Here is a 23,101-nt window from a genome sequence, read left to right on the forward strand (position 1 = left end):
GCAAACCAAATGGATGATTAAAACCACACCAGCATGAGCAGCATCGCCTTCGGGGGGTTGTGCAAGCAAAGGGCAGCTGTTTGGGATGGGTAGAGGCTGTGACGGCCCTTGTGTTCAGGCTGGCTCCCACACTCAAGCATCTGTGACCCCAGTGTTCAGTTTGGGAGGCTGCAGTGTGCTCCCTCCTGTTGGCCAAGTGAGCAGCCAAATGGGGAATTGCAGGATCTGCTTTTCAGTGAGCTGTGGGAGAAAGCTCCTTCTGTCCGGGTGAAGGAATTGGCTCAGGAGTCATGTGCTACTCGGCAGCAATGGCCCTCAGTGCCACCTCCTGAGATGCTCTGGAGGTGGGAGGGTTGGTTTCGTTCAGGCATGCAGCACCTGGACCAAAAGGCCAAATCCTTATCTAACTGGTATACTACTGGAAATTAATTAGCTTTTGAAATTCTTCAGCCATGCCACAGCCAGCAGCCTGCTTTGAATGATGGATGATGATGACAATGTGACAGCAGAGCTCAGGGCCAGGGTATCAGGAATGTTCAGGGGATGGGGAGAGTAACGTGGAGCAAGGCAGAAGCTGGACACAGAGAATTAAAAGAAACACATGGGAGGGATTTCCAGGGAAAAATGTTGTTGAGCCCCAGAAGACATCAGGATTTTGCATGTACTGACACACGCATTTCACAGGTCCTCAACATTTGGATCTTGTCCTGCGTGTGACTGGCCCAGAGTGCTGGTAAAATGGCTGTGTTGAGATATTTTAAGGCTGTTGTTTCAATGGCAATGTTTAAAGACAGAGGGTAACCACAAATAATTATTTCCCTTGAGCACATGCCCTGCCAACACTTAATTAAAAAACACATTTCCATCTAGGAAAATGTCACTCGGGGCATAGTGTGGTTGCTTCTTGACTCAAAGCGCAGGAGCGGGTGATGCCACAGCATCTCTGGCTGCCGGGGCCGGGAAGCTCTTTGCTGTGGGGCTTGCTCAGCCTGGCCGAGAGCACGGCCCGAGGTTCTTTCGCATGTTGGTTTGGCTCCCTTGCACAAAAACTGCGGGAGGCAGGGGGAGAACGTGCCCGGGGGATCTTGCAGTATCTACTTTAAAAGTGGATTTCCAGTAAAAATTAAGTGTGGGCAAGTGAACTGCTATGAATTTTAAAAGTCATATCACAACAAATCAGATAGCTTGTGGAAGAATTTGGCAGAACAAATGACTGACCTCGAGTGCTCAGGACAAAGGCATGGGCTGTGTTACCAGGCTGACCGTGGAATTACGTACCGCCTGTCTGGGGGGAAAATGCGTTGCCCAGGCTGGAGACCAGCCTTAAAAAGCACTGGATGGGAGATCAGCGATTAGGTGGGCACACCTAAAGCTTGGAAATTTCAGTTGGTTTAAAAGCAGTTAATCATAAGACCTTAAGCAAGAACAAGGCTTCTGTGCTGCTTCTATTGCATCTCGACCTGCTCAGGTGGGAGAGGGCAGTAATACAGCAATGGGACAGGGCATTGATATTTTTGATCAAAACATTATTAAGCCTTAATACTATTTTTGAGCTTCCATTCTTCTTACTACAAATGCAGTATAAATGATAAGTGTTGTGTCTGTTACCTGATTTAGTGAAATCCTGACAGGCAAAAGTATCAGGGAAGAGCGCTGCCTCTTAAATAATGCACTTGCAATGCTGTTGTGTCCTGAGTGGGACAGGGCTGAAGATGTTAATCCTTTGCTTTGCAGGTGATCCGTTCTGCTGCTGACTGGTCAGCCGGCATTAAGTACCATGAGGAATCCATCCACAATGCCTACGTCAACGTGATAGAAAACAGCAAGCACTACATATATATAGAAGTGAGTGGCAGTGAGGGAAAGCAGGAGGGTCCTGATGCTCTGGGCATGGCTCACAGCCATCAGGAGGCTAATTCTACTTCTTGAGGTTTGGTCTTAATTTTTTATCAATTTAGACACACATGGATATTAATACAGCATCTGAATTTCTGGGGCTGTTTTCACTGCTTTCAGTGGTCTTTGGACCAGTCTGATGGCTATGTACCCCGACAGCCTTCTGACCGCAAGGTGGAAAAAGAAGATATCTCCTTCACAAGCCTCTTTGCAAAATTGCCAGCAAACTTTCATGGCCTCTGCAATAGTCGTCTTGTCCTTTCCATGGATTTGCAGTGTCCCCTGTGTGTGCTCAAACCTCCCACTCACAGGGCTGGTCTTGCACCTGCACAGCCTTGAGGTGCAGGAATCTCCCATGTCCAAATGAATCTCTGTGCTGGCTGAATGGAGATGCCTATTATCCTTCTTTTAGCCTTTTGTTAGGTTGCTCTTTACATGAACTTCCTAAGGAGTCTGACTAATAAGGACTAATTCATTCCCTAAGCAAGCACAGACACACACATCATTTAATAATAATTAAAAAAGCATCCACTCAAACAGCACACAAACCCAGTTGTTTGCTCTTTAGTTGCTCTTGGTCTGAAGTAAAGCATGCAAATACTTTTTTTTGTTGTTGCTGGCAATGTCTGACAGTAGCTTTGCTTGCTTTTCCTGCAGAACCAGTTTTTTATTAGCTGTGCTGATGACAAAGTTGTCTGGAACAAGATCGGCGATGCGATTGCTCAGAGGATTCTTAAAGCTCACAGGTAACCTGTTCTTAACGAGGCAATGAAAGTCTTCCAGGTGCATGCATATGGTGTGGTGTAAAATCATATCTTGATGGACGCAACTGTATAATAGCTTTTGTAGCGCAGAACCGATGCTGTCAAACACTTGCTTGTGTTTGCAGCAGTAGGACTCTGGTGGTTTCTTTGCAGCCAGAAAGGGATTTTCTGGACTTGCCCTGATGCAAATGTATTTTTAACTGTGGATCTTGTCCTTGATATACCAGTTCAACAACCCCTTTGCTCCATAGCCAACCAGTCTTGAACTGTGTGGTAAGGCAAGTTAATGAGTGAGAAGTTGAACTGGGACTTGTGGTTTATTTAAATTATCTATACAGAGGATTGGCTTCGTGTAGGGGAAGCAAACGCATTTCGAGGCTTTGGCTGCAGGGTTCAGTTATTGTCTGAACAACTTTTTCTGGTAAGTGCTGGAGGGTATTTACAACCTCCAGCCACCATTGCAAGGGAACCAGCACTTGTTCCTGTGTGGATCAAATCCAACCATGTTGTAGACATGCCTTTACTTCAGCATGCCTGACCTCATGTTAACGTTAATACCACAGGTAGTGGCTTGTCTTCGCTTTGATCCCGGACAGCCTTACTTAAGGTTGCTCCCCTGGAGTCTCTCTTCGAGATACGTATACATCACCATCTAAAACTGTATGCTGGTCTTACTGGGCTGATATACAGAAAACTTTCCAAACATCTTCCTTTCATCTCTCGTGCTTTTTTGCCATGCATGGAGACTTTTCTTGCAATGATTGTTTTCCATATTGTAGTTGTCCAGAACTATGCAGGGGCTGCTTGCCTGGAGGTGCTCTTTCCAGAGTCTCAGAAATTTCTCTCTTTGGCTCTTGAGGTTGGTAATTCCCACCTGGATAAAGGCAAACACCCCAAAAGAGGCAGCCACCCGGGTCTGGGCAGTACCTGCAAGGCCACAGGAGCTGCCATGAGGCAGGCTTTGTTCAGAGGCACTGTGGAAAGAGGAGCACTGTTCAAACCGGGAGAGCATGGGTGTTCTCTGCTATGCCTTTAGTAACAGGGCAGAGTAACAGGGTGGAGTTGCTGGTTATCTGTGAGCTGCAATGCATAGGCTAAATAATTGCAGTAAGCTGAGGGTGAAAGATGGGGAGGATTTTCTCACCCAGGGTCAATGAGGAGTGGTGCCAGTGCTGCTGGAAATGGCGTTGCTGGTGTTTGCGTTGCAACCTCGAGGCTCGCAGGCAGCCAGACACACAGCTCTGTGCTGGTCGGTGTCCCCATGGAAAGACGCTCTGGGTTATCTTTCCTGCCTTTGGGAACTGATCACCATGGGCCCCTTGCATCAGTTGCCTGCTTTTTAGCAATGCTACTGAGGCAGCAGAAAACTCTCCAGGTACTCTGTTGAGATCTTCCCATTATATAAAATTTATTTAACAAGTGTCGTTCTGTCCAGATACCAGAAAGCCTAGCACAAAGGGGAGTCACGCAGATTCATCAGTGGCCCATTTTCATGTGTGATGCTCACATCTGTGTGACTCCAGTTTTATTCCTAACCGAATATGAGATTCAGATTCTGCCCACTCCAGCATGCTTGGCATTGCCTAGGTTTAAAAGTAATTTCAGACCTAAATGGCTTGTATCATAGCATTCATGTTCCAAACTGCCCCAGAAAACATGTAGGTGACGCACAGATGTTGAATTGTAAATTAACATCTTTAGTTAAACTTGTACACTTCTCTCTCTTCTAGACTAAATATTTTCTATTTATGTAATTAATGATGTTCTTTTCTTGGTTTCCTTTTTTTTCATGGGTGGCTCTCATAGCCATGTGTTTATTAAACTAGTTTATAGACAAACAAACTGCTTTTTTGGGAATGCTTTTGTTGGTAGATCTCTTTCTTCATGATACAAACAGGCTTCATTTCAAAGACCTCATTAACTGTTTCTGAGGTCTGCTGACAAACTAAAGCGCGTAGCACAGCTATAAGGAAGCGCTGGCTGAAAGGAAAGAAACACGGTCCTCCATGCCTCTCTGCCAGCACAGATGAGACCCCAGTGCTTTAACGATTTTTGTTTAAACGAATTTTAATTTTAACGAATTAACGATTCCCGTTACCCCGAAGCTCACAGGCATGGCTTGCCCGGGGAAGGAATACTTTTAACAAAAACTGCAGGCCGCCTTACGTTCAGACTGCTCCTGCACGGGTTTTGTCCCGATCAAACCGCGTTTGCCATCTAGCGGCAGCAGCCTTCGACGGAGCATCCTCCTCCCTGGCCGGGGCGCAGGGCAGGGCTCTGCCAACCCGGGGTGCCTGGCAAAGGCAGGCGGAGCAGATGCACCTGGCCTTTGTCAGCAGAGAAAACCCAGAGGTGGGTTTTAAGAAAAGCCCCAAGCAGTGCCACAATTGGAGCTTTTGTTCCGAATCAGATCGCGGTTAGGGTATGGTTTACTTTGGGGGAACTCTGGAACTGAGTTTTTGTGGGTTGTGGTGTATCGGTGAAATACTCACCCTCCCTGAATGATCAATGTGTCGCTTGTGCCCTGAGCTTTTTCCACCTTTTGTGATGATTCTGGCTTCTAAAAACGAGAATGTCTTGGGAATGTCAGGTCAGAGTTGGGTTTTCTGCCTGTGATAGCTGTGTACTCTCGGCTGTGCTCTGCCAGGCAGTCGTCCACCCCAGTCCGCACCAGTATCACTGTGACTGGGCTATTGGGGAGCTCTAACCAACTTCTATAGTGGCAGGCACAATCTGCAAAATAACTAGCAGATTGGCCTCGAACTTCAGTGAAAATGCATTTCTTTTCCTTTAGCTGCTTCTGTTGTCTGCTGAGAGTGAACTAACTGTTCCTTCTGCTCCTGAAGGTCTGAGCACTTGCTGTGGTGCTGATGACGGGTGTTGAACACCTGAAACTGGGAATACACTTCACACAGTGTTCCCTTAAAATCTGTGTCATGGCCTTGGATGGAAACCAAGTTGGTCAGCACAGGGAGAGTGAAACCGAGGGGATTTCACCTTGTACAAAGCTGTAACATTTGCAGGCTGATGTTTCCCCAAACTATCATTCCAGGGAAAACAAGCGTTTCCGAGTATACGTGGTGATCCCGCTGCTGCCTGGCTTTGAAGGAGACATTTCGACCGGCGGGGGGAACGCGCTGCAGGCCATAATGCACTTCAACTACAGGTACTGTGGGCAGGGCTGGGCGAGACCTCCTGTCACCTCGTCACCAGCTGCGAGCCGTGCCCGAGGGCCAGCTGCCAGCAGTGGGGCGTCACACTAGATGGTGTCCACGCAGGCACACGGTGTTTGCAAAAGGACAAAAAAAGCATTTGTGTAGCTTCTTTCACTTAGCTTATTTATTTGCTAGCCACAGGATTTGCATCGGGAGGCGAGGCGATGCTGGCTGAGCGGGGAAGTGTAGTGGGTAAAGCCTGGTGCAGGCAAACACCCCCCTGGATGTGGGGAACCCCTGCCTCTGCCCTGGCGCAGCAAGCTGTAGAATCATAGAATAGTTTAGGTTGGAAAAGACCTTTAAGATCGTCCAGTCCAACCATTAACTCAGCACTGCCGAGCCCACTGCTACACCGTGTCCCCGAGTGCCATGTGTCCCCCGATCCCTTACACAAACGCCCCAATTCCTGACTCTCAGCCGCTCCCACATGCGGGGAGTGCTGCCACGTGCACTCCCTTCCCTTTCAGCTCCTCAAACCGGGACTGACTGATCTCTCGGCTCTCTGCCCTCCCACTCGACAGCTGTGCTCTCCTGTAGGCACTTAGTGCGGATTTTACTGGGGGTCCCTGTGGCAGCATCCCCAGCGCCACTGCAGCCGGGAGGCAGCATGCCACCCTGCGGGTTCATTAGCTGCGCTTCGTCTCCAAATCTGCCTTTTTGGTCGATACTTCTCCTGGCTCTGCCCGTCAGCCCCGCAAAGGCAATGGCGTTCTCCCCAGTGAGATTCCCCGGCTCTGGATGGATGGGTTTTGGGGGCACGGGCACCCAGCAGCTCTCATGGGAAGGACTGAGATGCGGCCATGTTGGGTGGACCCGCACTGGGAGCGGGCCGTGGAGGAAGGCAAAATGGGCCAAGGCAAGGTGGCTTTACTGATAAGCTGCTCTGTTATGGTATGGCCTGGGCACAGTTATCTGCGGAGACTACTGCCACCTCCAGTGTGAAATCCGTGTCTGCTGGTCTGCAGGGCTCCTGCTCCAGAAGGATGAGCAGGGCAGGAGGCACAAGCAGAAGCAAAGCAGCGTGCCTGCCTAGCGAGGCCCTTCTGCCTGAGCTTCCTTCTGCAAGGACAGCCATACGTCTTGAGAAATCGCTCATGGGTTGGGTTTTTTTGAATGAGATGCTGGCTGTGGCTTTTCCAGCCCAGCTGTAATCACACAAACTCCCAGACCTGGCACTCTTGCACATGTTGCCTTTTTTTCTTAATGTGATTTCGTATCCAGACCTGTGGCACAGATGGTAGCAGCCCTGTTTGTAACACGTTTATCGGCATCATGGCATTCTCTAAAAGGCGAAAATGCTCCCCAGCTCCTATGCGGATTGATACAAGCTCCTTTAGGAAATGAGCAGTCCTTGATATATCAACAGTCATTTGGGGAAAATGCGTGCTCTGGAAGCACTGTCTTTCGTCTATTAGGATGGGGTATTTAAGAGGCTTCTGTGTTTGTGATTTACCTTGCCCGGATCTGATTCAGCATATGCTGTTGCCTCACGGCACAGTGGTGCTGACGGCTGCCTACCTTCTTTCCAGGACCATGTGCCGAGGAGAAAACTCAATCCTGGGCCAGCTGAAGGGAGAGGGTAAGAGCTTTATTCCTTTCCTCTATGTTGTTTGGTCTTGGGATGCTGCTGTTCGATGGATACATGTACAACACACAAACTGGACTCTCCAGCTTCTTGTTAACGTGGGCTTGCTGTTGCTGAGGGCTGCAGGCATGGACTGGGGCATCTCACAACAATGTGTGATACAGGCTTGTGGGGCTGGTGAGTGACCTCCTCCTCTGCCGTCACCCCATGGTGAGGTCTGCTGGGTCACACGAGCCATGGCCAGTTGTCAGACCTCGCACTTGGAGGCAGCCCTGATCCGGAGGAGAGGAGGACCCCCCAGGGAGGAGCACGGCATGGTTGCAGCTGCTCAGGATCGTGTTATTTGGAAAATGTCCTGAGTGGGGCCACAATTCTGGGAAAGACAAGCCCTCGGCCTCCCCTGTGAATCCCACCCTGGGATTGTGTCTGGTAGTTGAACACAGAGAGAAAAAACCTGCCTAAGCAGGACGCTGTTTCTGAGTGGCTTCCTCGCCATGAGGATGCCTGCTTGAATTCGCTCCGCTGGGAATCGGAGCACCATGAACACCCACATATCACAAATGCTAGGGGCGTACATAATGCCTCATTCGTTCCAGGTCTTTGTGTAAATCTGAGCTGCAGACACGTACATTAGGACATATTTTCCGTACTGTGCACGGACCAAACACCTGCTCACAGCCTCCTTTCTGCAGGATCTGCAGAACAGTCGCATAGTCCAGTTATTTTAAGATGCTTGGATCAGTTGTGAGCACTTGCATGCTGTGCAAGGGAGATTGGGGTCATTTCTCACCAAAGTGGAAGTATCTGAGCAGGCAGCAGATCAGAGCAGCACAGAGAGCCCACAGGCAGCTTTTAAAGTCTATTTTTAGAGAAACTTATTTCCGATATCTGTTTTTTTAGTATTTTTCTAAAAAGTCAAAAGTGAACTGTTATTCATATGGGTCTCCATATAAAAAGAGGGTCTTTTCTCCTTCTTCTTCCACCTCCCTCATCCCATTGGTTTTGTTCTTTTCTAATTTTCAGTTGGAGATAAGTGGATAAACTACATTTCATTCTGTGGACTTCGAACATATGCAGAGTTGGAAGGAAAACTAGTCACAGAGCTCATCTATGTCCACAGCAAACTGCTTATTGCTGATGACAACACAGTTATAATCGGTGAGGAGGGGGCTTGCGGAAGGGGTTTGGACCACTCAGTTAATCTGGATTAGTCCCTTCGCTTCTCTGCCCTGTGCTCAGTGCAGGCTGTGGTGCCATGTGCTTTTCTGTGTTATGATTTCTTTCTCATGAAATATTTTGCTGTTTAGAAAAACCCAGAAAAACAAACTCATCAGGAGGATAGGTAGGAGGGAGGAAAGCATTTGGAGAGCTGTCGTTTAATTTGTTTTTCTGAAGTGATTTTAAATCTTTGTGTAACAGTGAAGAGAATCCCAGTGCAGGGAATATTGTCCATCTGTCTTGTATCAAACTCTGCTCTAGCAGGAAGACTTGTGAGACTTGTCATCTGTTCCTTAAAGAACAGAATGTGCCGTAAAATTTGGAAAGTTCGGACAACATGTGTCATTTATCAGCTCTGTTTCCTAAGAATGGGGAAATATGTTATAACAAGTAATAGATATCATTTCATCCATCCCTTTACCATATTTATTATGAGATCACGAAGGAAATACAAAAGACTTCAGGCTCAGAGTTCTACATCGCAGCAGAAAAGCAGAATTTTAGCCTATTCCTTTAAAGAAGCCCTTTTCGATGTGTTATCTCAGCAACAGAAACTTTGCCAAAGAATAACTTAATACCAGATTTTGCAAGACTCAAAATACTTCCCTCCTTCAAAGCAGCAGTCCAGCCTGTAGTCTTGGATGACCTGTGGTGAGATTGGCTCTTCTGTTACCCTCTCAGGGGTCAGATCCCATCTCTAGTATGCGGAGCAGCTCAGAGGTGGTTTTATTACAGCAGGAGCAGCGCTGTTGCAAGTGTGATGGTCTGGGGGCCTGAGACAGCTCTTAATTTCTATTTTCTGTACCTATAAGCCTGAGGATAGGTTTTTATACAGCATGTGCATCCGTGCCAGCTGGTGAGGTGATGGGGAGCCAGTGTTTTTCCACCCAAGAAAGGGAAGGTGCATGGAAATAAAATGCTAATGTGCAGGAGAGGGAGAGGAAAGGGTAGAGAGGGGCTTAGTTTGTTTTTTCTCTGGAGGTGTTAGCTCCCCTTGAGTTAGTTCAGTCACTGGGAAGGCTAAATGACTCTCTAGCACCTGGGGGTCTCTTACGGAGCTGGGAGCTGTGTCTGGAGGTTTTTTATTGTTTGGTCAGTCCTGTGGGTTGGTGACCTGATGACTCCTATTGCTGGCTGCATCCTGCTGTCCCTTTGGAGCCAACAAGTGCTGTGGTGTCCCCCATCCCTTGCCTTCTGACGGCTGTACGGGGCAGAGAATATGTGGGGCTGTTTGGAGGATAAAGCCTCAGCTGGTCTCGAGCAGGGCTGTGGGTGTCAGACCTTGCATGGCATGTGCGGGCTGGGGAGCTCCCACCGCGGTGCAGTCAGGGCACCCAAAGCGCACCCAAACCCTTACGTGAGCAGGGTGGTGCATTTTGGAGAGGGACCCCCACCCCCCAAAAGGCACAGCCAGAGCCATACGATAGAAATGCAATGAGGGAAACATCTCCAGCAGCTTTGTTGGGGACTGAAGAGGTTATTTCCCAGACGCAAGCAGGGAGCTGTGCACAGGGCACCCACGGGTCCCCCTGCCAGGGCAGGCACCTCCCCTGCACCCCTCTGGAAAGCACCTCTCTTCTTCCTGGGGTCTGGGTGTTACACAGCGTGTGACAGCGCTGCAGGAAGCACAGGGCAAGGAGTAGAGAAAAAACATCTCCTGTGGTCGGGAAGTCCCCCAGAGCCCTGGGTCTGCTGCTGCCTTGCTGCCTTAGCTTTTGTGCCTGAAGTGTGGTCCTGGCAGGACAGGAGGGTCCAGGTGTTGGTTACCCACAGTGAGATGATGTCCTTCTTCCTAAAGCCCTCTCCCAAAAAAATCCCTACGTTCTAAATACAAATGAAAAACTTCCCCTCTTCACACTACTAAAGATGGGTGGATTTACCCATGGAGTCCATCCTGCGTCATTTAACTTGGGATCCAAATAGAATGCAGTTAAGACCTTTGAAATCCTTCAGCAAAAGCATCTGGGAAGTTACAGAGAGTAAACTTTTGAAAATGATGGTTTGAGTTTGGCTATGATTTAACTTCTTCCAAGCCTGGAGCTTTTGAAGCCTGCAAAAATTATTTTTTTTTCCTTTTCCCTCCCCCAGATTCTGACTCTCAGGGTCTGTGTTTCCATAAGGAAGCCCTCTGGTTGGGGTTTTACCTAGCAAAGCATAGATGGGGGGGGGTGTGGGGGGGGGGGTGTGCAGGAGCATCTCGTGCAGCAGTGGTGCACTGCCAGTGCTTCTTTTTCCCCCTTGCCAGGCTCTGCCAACATCAACGACCGCAGCATGCTGGGGAAGCGTGACAGTGAGATGGCCATCATTGTGCAGGACACCGAGACCATCCCCTCCGTGATGGACGGGGAGGACTACAGCGCTGGGAAGTTTGCCCAGTCCCTCCGGCTGCAGTGCTTCAGGTGGGATGCACAGGGCTGGCCAAGCGCGGGCAGCGAGCAGGGATGTAGGCAGGGCTTGCTCAGCCTTACGCCTGCCCGCAGCCTTTCAAACCAACGGGGCTGCTGCTGCCTGCTCAGGTTTAGCATTGCTTGGCCTGGATTTAGTCCAGGGTTTTGCTGCTGTTTCATTGGCGTTAGTTAGCCTTTCTCACGCCGCTCCTGCCCTCAGCTTGGCAGCTTTACTTACAAATTGTTTTGCTCTGGGATTTCGCTAGGAGAGCTCATAAACAACACCGTGATATTTTGCCTCCAGATCCTGTTTTCACACTCTCTAAATTTTGGGGGGTGGTGGCTCTGATGCAAGTTTCTTGACTCGGAGCAGCCATCTGGCCCACAACATGGCCATTTTTTCTTTTAGACTTTTTTTTTTTTTGCCCCCCTACCCTATTTCCCATCTGGACAGTTATCACGCAGAAAAAAGGAGAAAATCAGAAAATCAAGCAGCGTTATGGCTGACAGACTATTGCAGGGACAGGAGTGGGAGGGTGCAGGAAGCGTGCACGGTCTGGCAAGTCCCAACAAAACTTTTCCTCTCCCGGCATTTCAAGAGGGGGAGTGCCCCGTGCCTCAGCCTCCATGAGCATCGATCCCTTTGCCTTCTCAGGGTTGTCCTTGGTGGCTCTAATCTCAGTCCAGAACACCAAGATCCCGTCTGTGACAAATTCTTCAAGGAGGTGTGGATTTCTACAGCAGCTCGCAATGCCACCATCTTTGACAAGGTGAGGAATGCGTTGACTTTCCCCTCCCTCCTTCCTGCACGGCAGCAGCAGATGCCAACGGGAGAAGCAGCACAGGGAGGGCAAGGGCAGCAGGTCCAGCTCCTGGGGCTGGACCCTCGGAGATGCTTTGAAGGAACGAGTAGTGTTGGATGCAAGAGCTGTGGACAAGAAACCGGAGTTTGTGCATCCTCAAAGTGACGGCAGCCCAAGAAGGCAGCAGTTCTGACTTGACCTTTTATTTGTAATGGCTGTAGCTCTGGTGAATGGCCGTGGTGTACTCACTACTTCTAGCTGGCCATAGCATAACTGGAGTAGAAGTAAATTTTACTTCTGGTTTTTAATGAGCTTTTGCAGTGATTAGGAAAAGCCCTGGAGCCTTCCCCTCTGCCTGCTCCAGCCGTATCACAGATAGGCACATACCTCTTCCCTCCCCATTCTCCAGGCTGCTAATGAAGTCCCATCCCGGGAAATTTGTATTAGATATTTTGGTCTTTCTCGGGAACCCTGCATTGCAGTATTTCCCCCGCACTGACATGCCACTTCTTCTTTCTGTTTTGATCAGGTTTTCCGATGCCTTCCCAGTGACCAGGTGAATAATTTAACCCAACTGCGTGATTTCATCAACAAGCCCAAATTAGCCACTGATGATCCTGCAAAAGCAGCAGAAGAATTAAAGAAGATTCGTGGGTTTTTAGTACAATTCCCTTTTCGTTTTCTGGAGGAAGAGTACTTGCTTCCCTCCGTTGGAACAAAGGAGTCCATGGTACCCATGGAGGTTTGGACTTAAGAAGATGCAGACGTTTTAAAGCCTGGTTCTCTAGAGACAAGTTGATGAATGACATGGGATTTTGGAAAGCTTTTTATTGCTAAGTGAGGCAAAAAAACATCTCCACCAAGCTTAATGTGCCTTTCCTAAGGGTTTTGGTGGAGGAACTTGAAGCAAATCAACACTAGCAAAGGAGAGGAGCAGAAAGACTTGGAAATTATGGCAAATGAGAAGTTTTGCCTCCGAGGGAGTTATTTTTTTAAGGCATGTTCTGAGCACCTAAAGGACACAGGCTCCTTCCTAGGACAGGAAACTATTCCCAGTCGATGTTGTCACTGCTGCCAGCTGTGTACTGTGGATGCATACGTACTGTGGTCGTGCTGTGGCTGCGCAGGAGTCATGGGCTGCGTGTGCTTCTAAGGCTTTTGGGTATCTGTACCTTGGCTTGCTGGAGTCCCCCTGTGTTACCCCTTCCATGCACCATCAGAGCACGTCATGCTGCTCTGGCACTGTTGGGAAGTGCTGTTTGGTGCTGCCTTGGGCTGTCCTACAGCTTGCAAAGTGCAGGTCTTTCACTTGATAAATGGAAACAGACTAACAATCTTGTATCAGAATCAACATTTCTGTCTCTTCTCCTCTCTGGGGGGGGAAAAAAAGACATTTCTACCGTGGCTACAGCAATCAGCAGTCCTCACGCACAGCGTGACGCTGCCTTGGCCTTGGCGAAGGGTGACCTCGATGGAGCCGGAGGTGCTGAAAATCATCAGGGTTTGCTGGCCTTTGCAGACACGCAACAACATCTCAGTTTGTTCCAACTGCGCATGAAGGCTTTCTCCAGGAGAAGATCAAGGTTTAAACTCAAGCCTTAGACCTCCAGAGCTGTAGGAAAGCGAGGCACTGTGTGTAATGGGACATAAACTCAAAAGCCAGCATTGGCCGCGCTAAGCTCTGCACTCTGGGTCTTCCATTCATGCATTTGTATTGCAGTACATAGGTAGACTTTTCTTTCCATCCCTTCTCTCCCTATTTAAAAGAAGGGAAAGGTCACTAAGCTAGAGCTGATGCCATGCTCAAACTGAGCTGGCGTGTCGCTTTGTCTATGGGCTGAATGCAAGGGGGAAGGGGAGCAGTCAGCAAAGCCTTGTCTCTGGTCTACTCCGTTAGACCAGCCACAGTCTTGAGCTCAGTCATGCAGGACGTGTCTTCCCAAGTGCGGGTAAAACTCGGCATTTCTGTAAGACAGGTTCTAAAGCTATTTGGCATCTCACTGTGCAGCAAAGCAGCAATTCAATTCAGCATCCCTGGGCAAAACACTACCACTCCTGGGTCGGGATGTCGTCATTCTGGTGCTATCCTGGGTCTCACTCCATCCTGCAATGACCTCACAGTTTCATGTCCAGCTCCTACTGCAGTCCCAGGAGAGTTGTTCCCCAGCGGTTGGCGGTGCCATGTTGAACACTAAGAGATCGGACCATTAGAAACACCTAACAAGGGCTGGGTCTGGAGAGGTGGGAGGCTGAGCTCCTCTGCTGCCACTGCGTCCAGGGGCATCCCTTTGCTAGCTGGGTTTAACTCTGTGTCCGACTATCCTTAGTCAAAAGACCAGGTGAACGGGTATTTACTTTAGCTCACAAGCAAGTTTCTTTTTTCCTTTTCTGGCTCTTCCAACAGTCTCACCTGTTTCTAACTGGAAAAGAATCATACCAGTCAAACTCACACCCAAAACATATCTGGCGCCACGTTTTAGCTGATTGCCTTCTGTGTCTTCAGACCTGTAACTAGGCATCAGGTCATTCTGTACCTGCTGCATCACCTGAGTAAGTAACAACCCCAGATGTTCTTCCAAGGCAGCCCAAGCCTCGGCCCCTTCCCACAGTTTCCATTGTTTTACGCTTGTGTTTTGTAGATGCAGTTGCTTATTACACTGCTCTCTGGCTGATGTGGCTGTGGTCTGGTTAGCCTGTTGGAAGTACACATGCAGCATTTTATGTGATGATCTTTGGTCCAGGGGGTTGATGCTTTTAGCTGGCACACTGTTAGCAGATAAGTATGTTCCTTTTATTTTTTTTTTCCCCCTTAAAAAAATTGACCTGGGGTCACCCTGTGTGGAGCCAGAGCCGCATGTGCCCTGACCACCTGCAATCAAGAAAGATCAAAGGTGTCTTGTTATTTCACATCAGTGCTAGTTCAGAGCTTTTCTCTTCTGATACGCTTTTAGCTGTTTTAGTTTGAACAAAGCTGCTAACTTTAAACAATTACAGCCTGTCAGGGAATCACTGTAGGTCCCACAGATCTGTATTCATAGTTGAAAAGGAAGCATTCAACCCTGCCACCCATACACGTGAACCTTGAAGAAGTGCAAGACTCCTGTCATCTTCTAAGTGCTCTTATTGTCCTCATCCTCATATTAGCAAAGAGTCTTGTAATTGTTAAATTATCCTTATATTGTCTTTTAAGGTGGTAGGTAGCTGACAATTGGGCTTCATAACTCCAGTGGCGTTAAGTCCCCTTCTGCCAGGCTGCTCTGGGGAAAAACCACCTAGGTTCTGCACCACTCAGCCCACCGTGTGATGGCTGCAGGTCCCAAGTGACACAGCAGAGCCACATAGGAAGGATTTAATTGACTGATTCTGTATGAAAAGGTGCTAATTAAGAAGGTCTTTTGCTGTTAAAGTAGCAGATGGACCTCACATTGGCTCCCTGTCCGGGAGGAGGTTTCCCTCTGTAGGAACAGAGGAGCCGCACTGAACGTCCCTTCCCTGTGCTGGTGCTAAATTCCTGATACCAGGAGTTTAGTGACATTCAAATGCAAGCAAGGTGTGCAAGGCAGCTTCAGCACAGCGTAGAGAACCCTGCATCCCCAGGGGCTCATGGGGTCATCAACCCCCTCTCCGTGGATGTGGCCCTGCTCACCCCAAACAGATGATGGGGCTGGAGTTTGCAGTGAAGACATGGCTCTTGTTCGCACCTGCGGGCTGTGCTGTTTGGAGCTGGCTCCTTCGGTCCCGTCAGCTAGAGGCGTATTTCTTATATTAAGAAGCCTGTGAGGTTGAACACCTTGAGAGAGTTAATTTCTGCACCTGAACAATCACTGTTTCTTAGTCAGTAATACCAGTGTGGGTTTATTTTTAATACCTTCAAACTGGAGAGGACTCCTCGCAGATATACAGTACTGTACCAAGTGGTGTGGATTCAGGCACTAGCAAACCCAGAAATATGAACTGTTTCTTGTGGCATTTATTTCTTCGAATTATAAGAAATGAGAACTTTTCCCAGGCTCAAACTATTTTGTAGTTCAACTTGAGTCTAAAATGTTTTTTCTTTTAATTTATTCCTTAACACATGCCACTTTGAGAACTCACACTTCTTACCGTATCTTTTTAATAGTCTGATATTTTAAAATACATGTTTTGTTGTATAGATGTTGGACTGGATAAATGTTTCACTGTAATGCTAATGCATGGTTTAAAAAATGAGGGATAAGATGTCATCATATGGAAGAGCTTTTACTAAAATACAATTTGTAGGAGAACTATTCCAGTGCTCCATGGCAGACACAAAGTGCTTGGGTCAGTTTCTGGGCCCTTGTCTTGGTGCGTGCCTGACATGATGTGAGCTTTGCTGGATTAAACCCCAAACACTCCATTTTGATCAGGTTTCACAACATGATTTTGCAATCCTGGTGCTGTCCCCAGGGGAGACCTCAGTGCAGGTTCTGCCTAGCTGGGACCCTGACATGAATAATTTACAGTATCTTTATTCCTTCCAAGGAAACTTCCATGTACAATCAAGCTCAGATGTGGTTTGCTATTGTTATTTCAGTGTAACAAGTCTTTTGTGCACTTGTTAGGACAGTCGGGGGGTTGTAATATGTGCACAGAAGCTGCATTTGTGGGGACATTGGAAGAAAATTCTGCATGGTCCTTTAGGTTAATGCCATTTCCTTCTCCTGCCGAATGCAAAGACCCAAATCCATGCTGGTCTAAACTGACACACCTCCATCAGCCGCAGAGCTGCCGCACTGGTTTTTCTGACAGAGAGGACTTGGTTTGTAGGATGCAGTGGTGGCCAAGGTGGAGAAAGCAAGTGGGCTCCAGACCAGGTAGACAGAGAGAGGTTGGCATCTCTTGGGTGACCTACAAGATGTGAATACATTCTCACATTTTGTGGCCCTTGTTCTGCAAATTGTTTCAAACGAGCAATCCCTCTGCACAGCTGAGCTCCTGCTGAAACCAGGAGCTTTGCAGAATCGAGGTTTAAACCAGGAGTGTAACGCCATGGTGGTGAATCAGGTTAAGCATGCAAAACGAAGGTGTATCAAAGTGGAGCAGACCCACAAACTGTACATTGACCGCTGAATGCAGTGATCCTCTTGGGGTTTCTCTCTCTCTCTTTTTTTTTTCTTTTTTTTTTTTTTAATTTCCCTGCCTGCTTTCTTGTTGTATTTTCCAGTATTTGTGATTATTCCATTTTTAATATCCCAGCGTGTTTTCATAAAATCTCCTCCATGTAAATAACTCCACCTTACCTCTTTCCTGACAATTGGGAAATGAGAAAAAGTGTTGAAAGTCACAGTTCTGGAAATGTTGGTTGGTTTTTTTTTTTCTAAATTGTGTCTCTAGCTAGACTAATCAACAACAGGAGAGCTTCCACTTCGGGTGAGTGCAGGTCTCCGTGCGTCTCTACCTTCCGATGGTGTGGTTGTGAACACTGAATATCCCTTCTGTGAAGGCTGCTGGAATTGAGTTTTGTATCCTTGTTCCTGCTAACGATCGCTTTCCTTTCCACTCGGTTTGTATCTGGTAAATGAATGTGTATTAATGGACTGAAAATACAACTGATTATCATGTCAAAATGTTTGGCTTTGGTCTTGTTTCTACTTGTTCTGCAGACTGTGGCCACATCCTCCTTGTGGGCTGAGTTCTGCCCTTGCCTTGCGTTGACAGTGCTGTCCCAGCAGCCGAGACATGATGGAAAAAGGCTCAGAAATGTAATAAAAATGGCTAGACTTGAGTCACTAGTGTTTTCCAGGGAGAGAGAAATTGCTGTGTGGAGTGAAACAGTATAGAAAGAGAAAATTGGACGACTTACATTTTAAAATCCTATTTTAAAAGTTTTAATAATCTGAAAGCGTTATGAGAGGCACAGACAAAAATGCTCTCCAAAACAGAACTAACTTGCCACTGTTCCTTTTAACTTTCGGTAAAGGAAATCGAGTATATATAGAGAAAAAAGCAGATTACCATTGTCCTCAAGGGGGAGAAGAGATTAATAAAGCATCAGTGGCGTTTCCAAGCTCTCTTGCAAACTGAAGACATATTAACTTCTCTGTTTCTTAGGTTTCATCTCCTTCCTCAAATGCCAAAGGGCTCTCCGCATCTTCAAAACTCCCAGATCCAGTCTGTGCCCTTGATAAATACAATAAGCCAAGATAACAGAGCTGGAGCTTCAGGGCAGGGGTGTGTTGGTAAAAGGCAGGCAGCTGCTGACTGACACCCCAGCTTCTGCTGCCACTCCGGCATCTCACAGCTAATTACATGCTTGCTGCATCACGCTTCCCAGGTCTTGCAGGCAGAGATAACAGCAGGCAGGAGTGATGGGAAGACCTGCCAGTCAGCACTGGGCACAGGGTGCTGGCTGGCAGTGGCGCAGGCATGAGGGCAGCGTGGGTGGCCACGGCCGAAGCTGGCAGCCCTTGCTGGCTCTGTCTTGCCAGCATCGGTTGGTTTCTGGGCCAGCAGTGCAGGAGAGCGGGGGTATCACAACGCAAGCTTATCTCTGTATGAAATTATGGCGAAATTAGAAGTGGTCTTGAATCTAGAGAGCGTAGGTATCGATTTGTAAGAAGGATCCTTTCCCTTCTCTACACGATGTAGGAGCCCAACTTGAGGGCACTGTTGCTGCTTTTTCTGTTTTCCCTCTCCTACACATAGGCATGCGATGCTTTTACTGTGCACCACTTCATCCACATCCACAGCCCATTCAAAATACAAGTGAAGGCCAGCTTACGGGCTATAGTGGGCACAAACTGTGCAGGGGAGGCAGGAACACGCTGCCGTCAGCGAGGACAATGGCAAAACTCCCTTTGACTTCCCTACAGAAAGCATTTGCCTGATGCATGACTTGCAAAGCCTCTAATTTGATGGCTCCTCGCTGAGCAGAATTGTAGCCTATGCGTACCCTGAAGACAAAGCCCAATTGCTAGTATGTTTAAGACCTGTTATTTCCAGGATGGATTTCTCCAGCCACTTTTGTACCGAGGCAGTTCCTGCCTCCTCTCGCAGGTCAGCTCTCCATTGCTGATGTGTCCGCAGGCATCCAGTGCCGGAGGCTGGAGAATTTCTCTCCTCCACCCCAGCACCGAGCACATCTGCTCTTTGGGCCTTCATTAGCCATGCATTTATGCACAGAGCTCTCAATAATGTGTCAACTTTTTAATTAGTGCCAGCCTTTTGAGTGTATGAAATTACTAATACTCTGTAGTTACTTTTGTAGAGAAGGCAAGAAAGAAAGGAAAGGTTTTGTGAGATGGGTCTAAAGGCATGTGAAGAAACAGGTTTCTTCTCACTGCTAAAAATCAATCTGGTTTAGTTTCTCTGCAATTGTGCCAGCTCTTCAGATTTTCAAGTATGTCTCTGAAGCACTGATGCGGTGGAGCAAAGGTTTTAAAAGCTGGAATCACAACAGCACTGTGAGTGAAATGCTCTATTTTTTTTTATTGGAAAAATTAAAAGTGACAGTTTCAAAATTGGTTCCACTGCTTTGATTGATTACTCAGAATATTTCGCTCAAAATGATTATGGCAAGATTTTCTACTGAGGCTTGTGGCTGGGATGGAAATTAATTTGAAGAAGGGGGGGGGGGGGGGGGGATGTTCTTAAAAAAGAAATTATTCTGCAAAGGAAACTGTTTATACCCAGAATCAGTGATGAGTAATCTCTCCGTAGTCAGCCTGATCTTGATAATTAGACATCCTGTGACTCCCATTTGAGGACAAAGGAGAGGAGGCCAGGGAGATAGTGTTATCATGTCTCCACAGGTTTCTATTATCTGGAGATTACTAGTGCCCAGCAGAAGTGGGGGAACCATCTGCATGCTGCTCAGGAGCTTTGTGGTGCTCTGCTGATGGCCTGTCCATACCATACCTCCCTATGGGGAAACCTACCTCGGGCCAAGGGTTGTGCTTTTAAGGAGGCAGAGGAGTGCTGGAGTCCTGCTGGGGCAGACTTGCTGGAAATCACCCCTCGGGAAAGGAAGCTGAGGGACACTGAAGGTGGTGTGGGCACAAGAGAAGTTCAGGTAAGAGCCGGACCCACCTCTTCAGCTGGGGAAAGCACCAGGGCCAAGCTGTGTAGTGGCTGCACAGGGGCTTCAGCACTGCTAGGCACGCCACGCTGTCCATGCAGATGCCATCCCACCACCTTGGTCTTCAGCCTCTCTTATCCTTGCCGGGTCCTTGTACGTTCCCTTATGTTCCTGCTGAAGCCACAGCTTGAAAGCAGGTGTGTCACACAGATGCTCCAGTGTCTCCAGGCAGGAGGCTGCTTTCTCGCTCCAGGTTCCTCCCATGGTGGGAGAGCCAGGAACAGCTGGGAGAGGGGACAGGCAGGGCTGTCAACCAGAGATACCGATCTCCGCATCTCCCTCCTGTCCACAGCTTTGAAGCTCTGTCCTGCTCCTAGTGTGCTGCCTTTGGCATTTATCTGACTCCTCCCATTCATCTCGCCAAATACTCAGAAAATGATTTTGTATTTTCTTCTCTGGGTTGCCTTATTTCATCCTTTACCAACCAATTGTGCATTAAAGGACCCCAACCAAGCCTCAGCAGACTCGCAGGCTGAAACATAGACATTGTACCTCCAAGACAGAAACAGAAAATGTATCTTTTAGGAGGGGACTCGGCCTGTTTTCCTGGCATTTTTTAATGTCAACTTGAAAGGTGGGTTTGAAACTTCAGATTTTTTTGGTTTTTTACATTTCAGGAATTTATGTTTCAGACATGCTTCCTCTTGAAATAGATATGTGGTTTATGAAATGAAATATAAAGCACTGTAAACTTCAGAAATATGAACTAGATACTGAGTACCGAATTAATTTTAGGCAGAGTTAATGGCTTGCTTTATACAGAAAAGTCCTGGTTTTTCCAGTATCAGGCATGGAACTGGGAAACTCCAGAAATGAAGGCAGCTGTAGCCACACATAGCAGACTAGCACAGTACAGCAGTCGGAAGATGTTTGTCCTCAGGTGTCTCATGTTTTCTACATACCAAATCCCAGGTGAACCCCGTAGACCTGTTAGGACTATATGTTGACCAGCACATACTCACTGGAAAGGTTAAGGCAGATACTGGGACTAGAATGACATTGTATGGATGTAACCTGTGTGTTTAATTGCATGAAGGAATTTAAGCTGTATTTCCGTGGGGCCACGCTAGTGTGATTTCACCAATGGGTAGCTTTTAGGTAACATCCCACCTAACTCCTCTTGTGCCTGCCGCAGCCCGAGGGACCAGAGGAAGAGCAGCCACCTGACTGAGGCGAGTGTCGGGATGCTGTGCAGCAGCTGAGGGATGCTAGGCTAAATGGAGCTGCAGCCTACGGCCCTCTGGGGACCACATGATGGGACCAAAGTGTCCATCTCCACACCTCCTAGGACTCCACTTCCAATTTGGGATAATCCTGCCATCAAGATAATGTTGGCTGCAGCTGGGGACACACCGGGGACCTGAAGCCCTGCAATGCAGGAACTTGAAGGACTTTTCCCTGGGTGCTGCTCCCCGGCTCGGTGGGGAGCCCTTGCTCCACCTCACCCTCTCCATCCCAGCCCTTGCCTGCAGCACTGCCCATCTGCATCCCCTCCAGCACCAGGAGGGAGATGCTGGAGGCCTGATGCTGCCCAGCAGTGGTGCGTCGCCCAGGCGAGCTGGTGCAGAGCAATGGATTAAACCTGCCTGAGGGATCATTGCTGGAGAGAGATGTTTTTCCGTGCATCTAAATCCTCCCTGAAAACAAGGGCTGGGTGACTGGGCTCCTCTAGAGGGTGCTGCGGGCTCAGCCTGCTCACCTGCCGGAGATGGGTGTCCGCGTTACCGGGGGGGCTGCAAGCCCCGTCCCCAGGGTGCTGGGTGCTGCTGTGCCTGCAGCACCCCACAGCCGCAGCTATGCGGGAGGGGCAGGCTGCAGCTGCAGCACGTAACCCCATCGGGCTCCCTCCTCCACCGTGCCCGGACTCCCCTGGGAGCCTGGCCCTTTCTCTGGCGAAGGGATGCAAACCCCCCACGGGAGTGCACCCCAAATCCAGCATTGCTGGCTGCACCAAAGGTGGGTTGCTCTGGGGGCTCGCAGGTCAGCGCCTTCCCCTCTCCTCTGAGCATGGTCATGCTGAGCCACTTAAAAATGAAATACTATGTATACCTTGCTTAAATACATTCCCTGCCTAAAATGTTGCTCCCGGAAGGCTGTATTAGCTCTCAAATGACTTGCTGCAATATATATTTCCACTTTTGTTTCCTTGCAGACCATATCTGTATGACATCAATTGTACTGGCTAAGAATGCTTACAAACCTATTTCCTGCTGCAGGATGATCACATTATACACAATTACACACTCTAGGAATTTCTCCTGAGATCCAGCTGGGTACAGGCTGGAGTGGTGGAGGAGCCGGAGCGTGTGTGGAATAATGAATCATTCATTCAAAACTCCACGCTGACTTCAAGCTCTTGGGTTGTGCGAGTCTGTGGTGAGCTGCACTAGCTGCTTGTACCCTAAAAAAAAAAACAAAAACAAACCAACAACAAAAACAAACAACCAAAACCCCCCAACCCCCTGAATCATCTAAATCATTCCAAATTTGGTTTCTACTGTGTCTGTATGCTTTCTGTGTCTTTCCATTTCATTTTTTTTTTTTTTACCATATCAGAAAGGTTTATGCAGAATTTATGCAAAATGTCTCAGCAGGAGAAGCCTCCCTGAGCTGACACATGCTGTTTCAAACAGAACCTTTCTCAGCAGGAGCAAAATCCAGTTGTCCAGGTCCACAAGGTTCCTGTCCTCAGAAGACTCGGACCAGTATGGCTTGTCCTGTGTTACTGGTGGTGATGGCAGCAGCAGCAACACTATTATGGATTTGCATTGCTGCACCATGGTGCACTGTTCCAGGATCCTGTGCTGCTAAGGGACCTAAAACCACAGCATTTCCCTGCCCTGCAAATCTGACACACTTGTATAGGACAGAGCCGACTGGAAACATGGAGATGCTGTTTGTCCTCATGGTGGGTAGTGATCTCATGCACAGGGTTTCCTTTTTTTCTGTCTGTAAGTAAACCGATGCTTTTCTTCAAACCACTAGTGGCTCCCTCCAGCAACCCCATGTGTTGTAATGTCGTGGGAGGGACACGGAGATGATGCACGGACATGATGAAACGCCCCAGTGAGGAGTATGAAGCCCATCAGGCCATGCTGACCATCCCTGGATGCAGGGCTCTGGCACAGCCACGGT

The 23,101-nt window shown here is 48.3% G+C and overlaps 1 protein-coding gene across 7 annotated transcripts in view; it reads left to right on the top strand.

Moving 5' to 3' along the window:
- PLD1 (phospholipase D1) overlaps positions 1-17,456 on the top strand; it is a 75,928-nt gene extending 58,472 nt beyond the window's left edge. For all 7 annotated transcript variants that reach the window (XM_027794401.2, XM_027794404.2, XM_055816909.1 and 4 more), the window contains 8 exons: positions 1,735-1,845; positions 2,554-2,642; positions 5,713-5,826; positions 7,405-7,454; positions 8,484-8,618; positions 10,924-11,077; positions 11,721-11,835; positions 12,398-17,456. In XM_027794401.2, coding sequence (XP_027650202.2) covers positions 1,735-1,845; positions 2,554-2,642; positions 5,713-5,826; positions 7,405-7,454; positions 8,484-8,618; positions 10,924-11,077; positions 11,721-11,835; positions 12,398-12,622 — 993 coding nt within the window. In that variant the 3' untranslated portion in view covers positions 12,623-17,456. The remainder of the gene's footprint in view (positions 1-1,734; positions 1,846-2,553; positions 2,643-5,712; positions 5,827-7,404; positions 7,455-8,483; positions 8,619-10,923; positions 11,078-11,720; positions 11,836-12,397) is intronic.
- The last annotated feature ends 5,645 nt before the right edge of the window (positions 17,457-23,101 follow it).

Source organism: Falco peregrinus, chromosome 12, assembly GCF_023634155.1.
Source record: "Falco peregrinus isolate bFalPer1 chromosome 12, bFalPer1.pri, whole genome shotgun sequence".
Taxonomy (NCBI): Eukaryota; Metazoa; Chordata; class Aves; order Falconiformes; family Falconidae; genus Falco; species Falco peregrinus.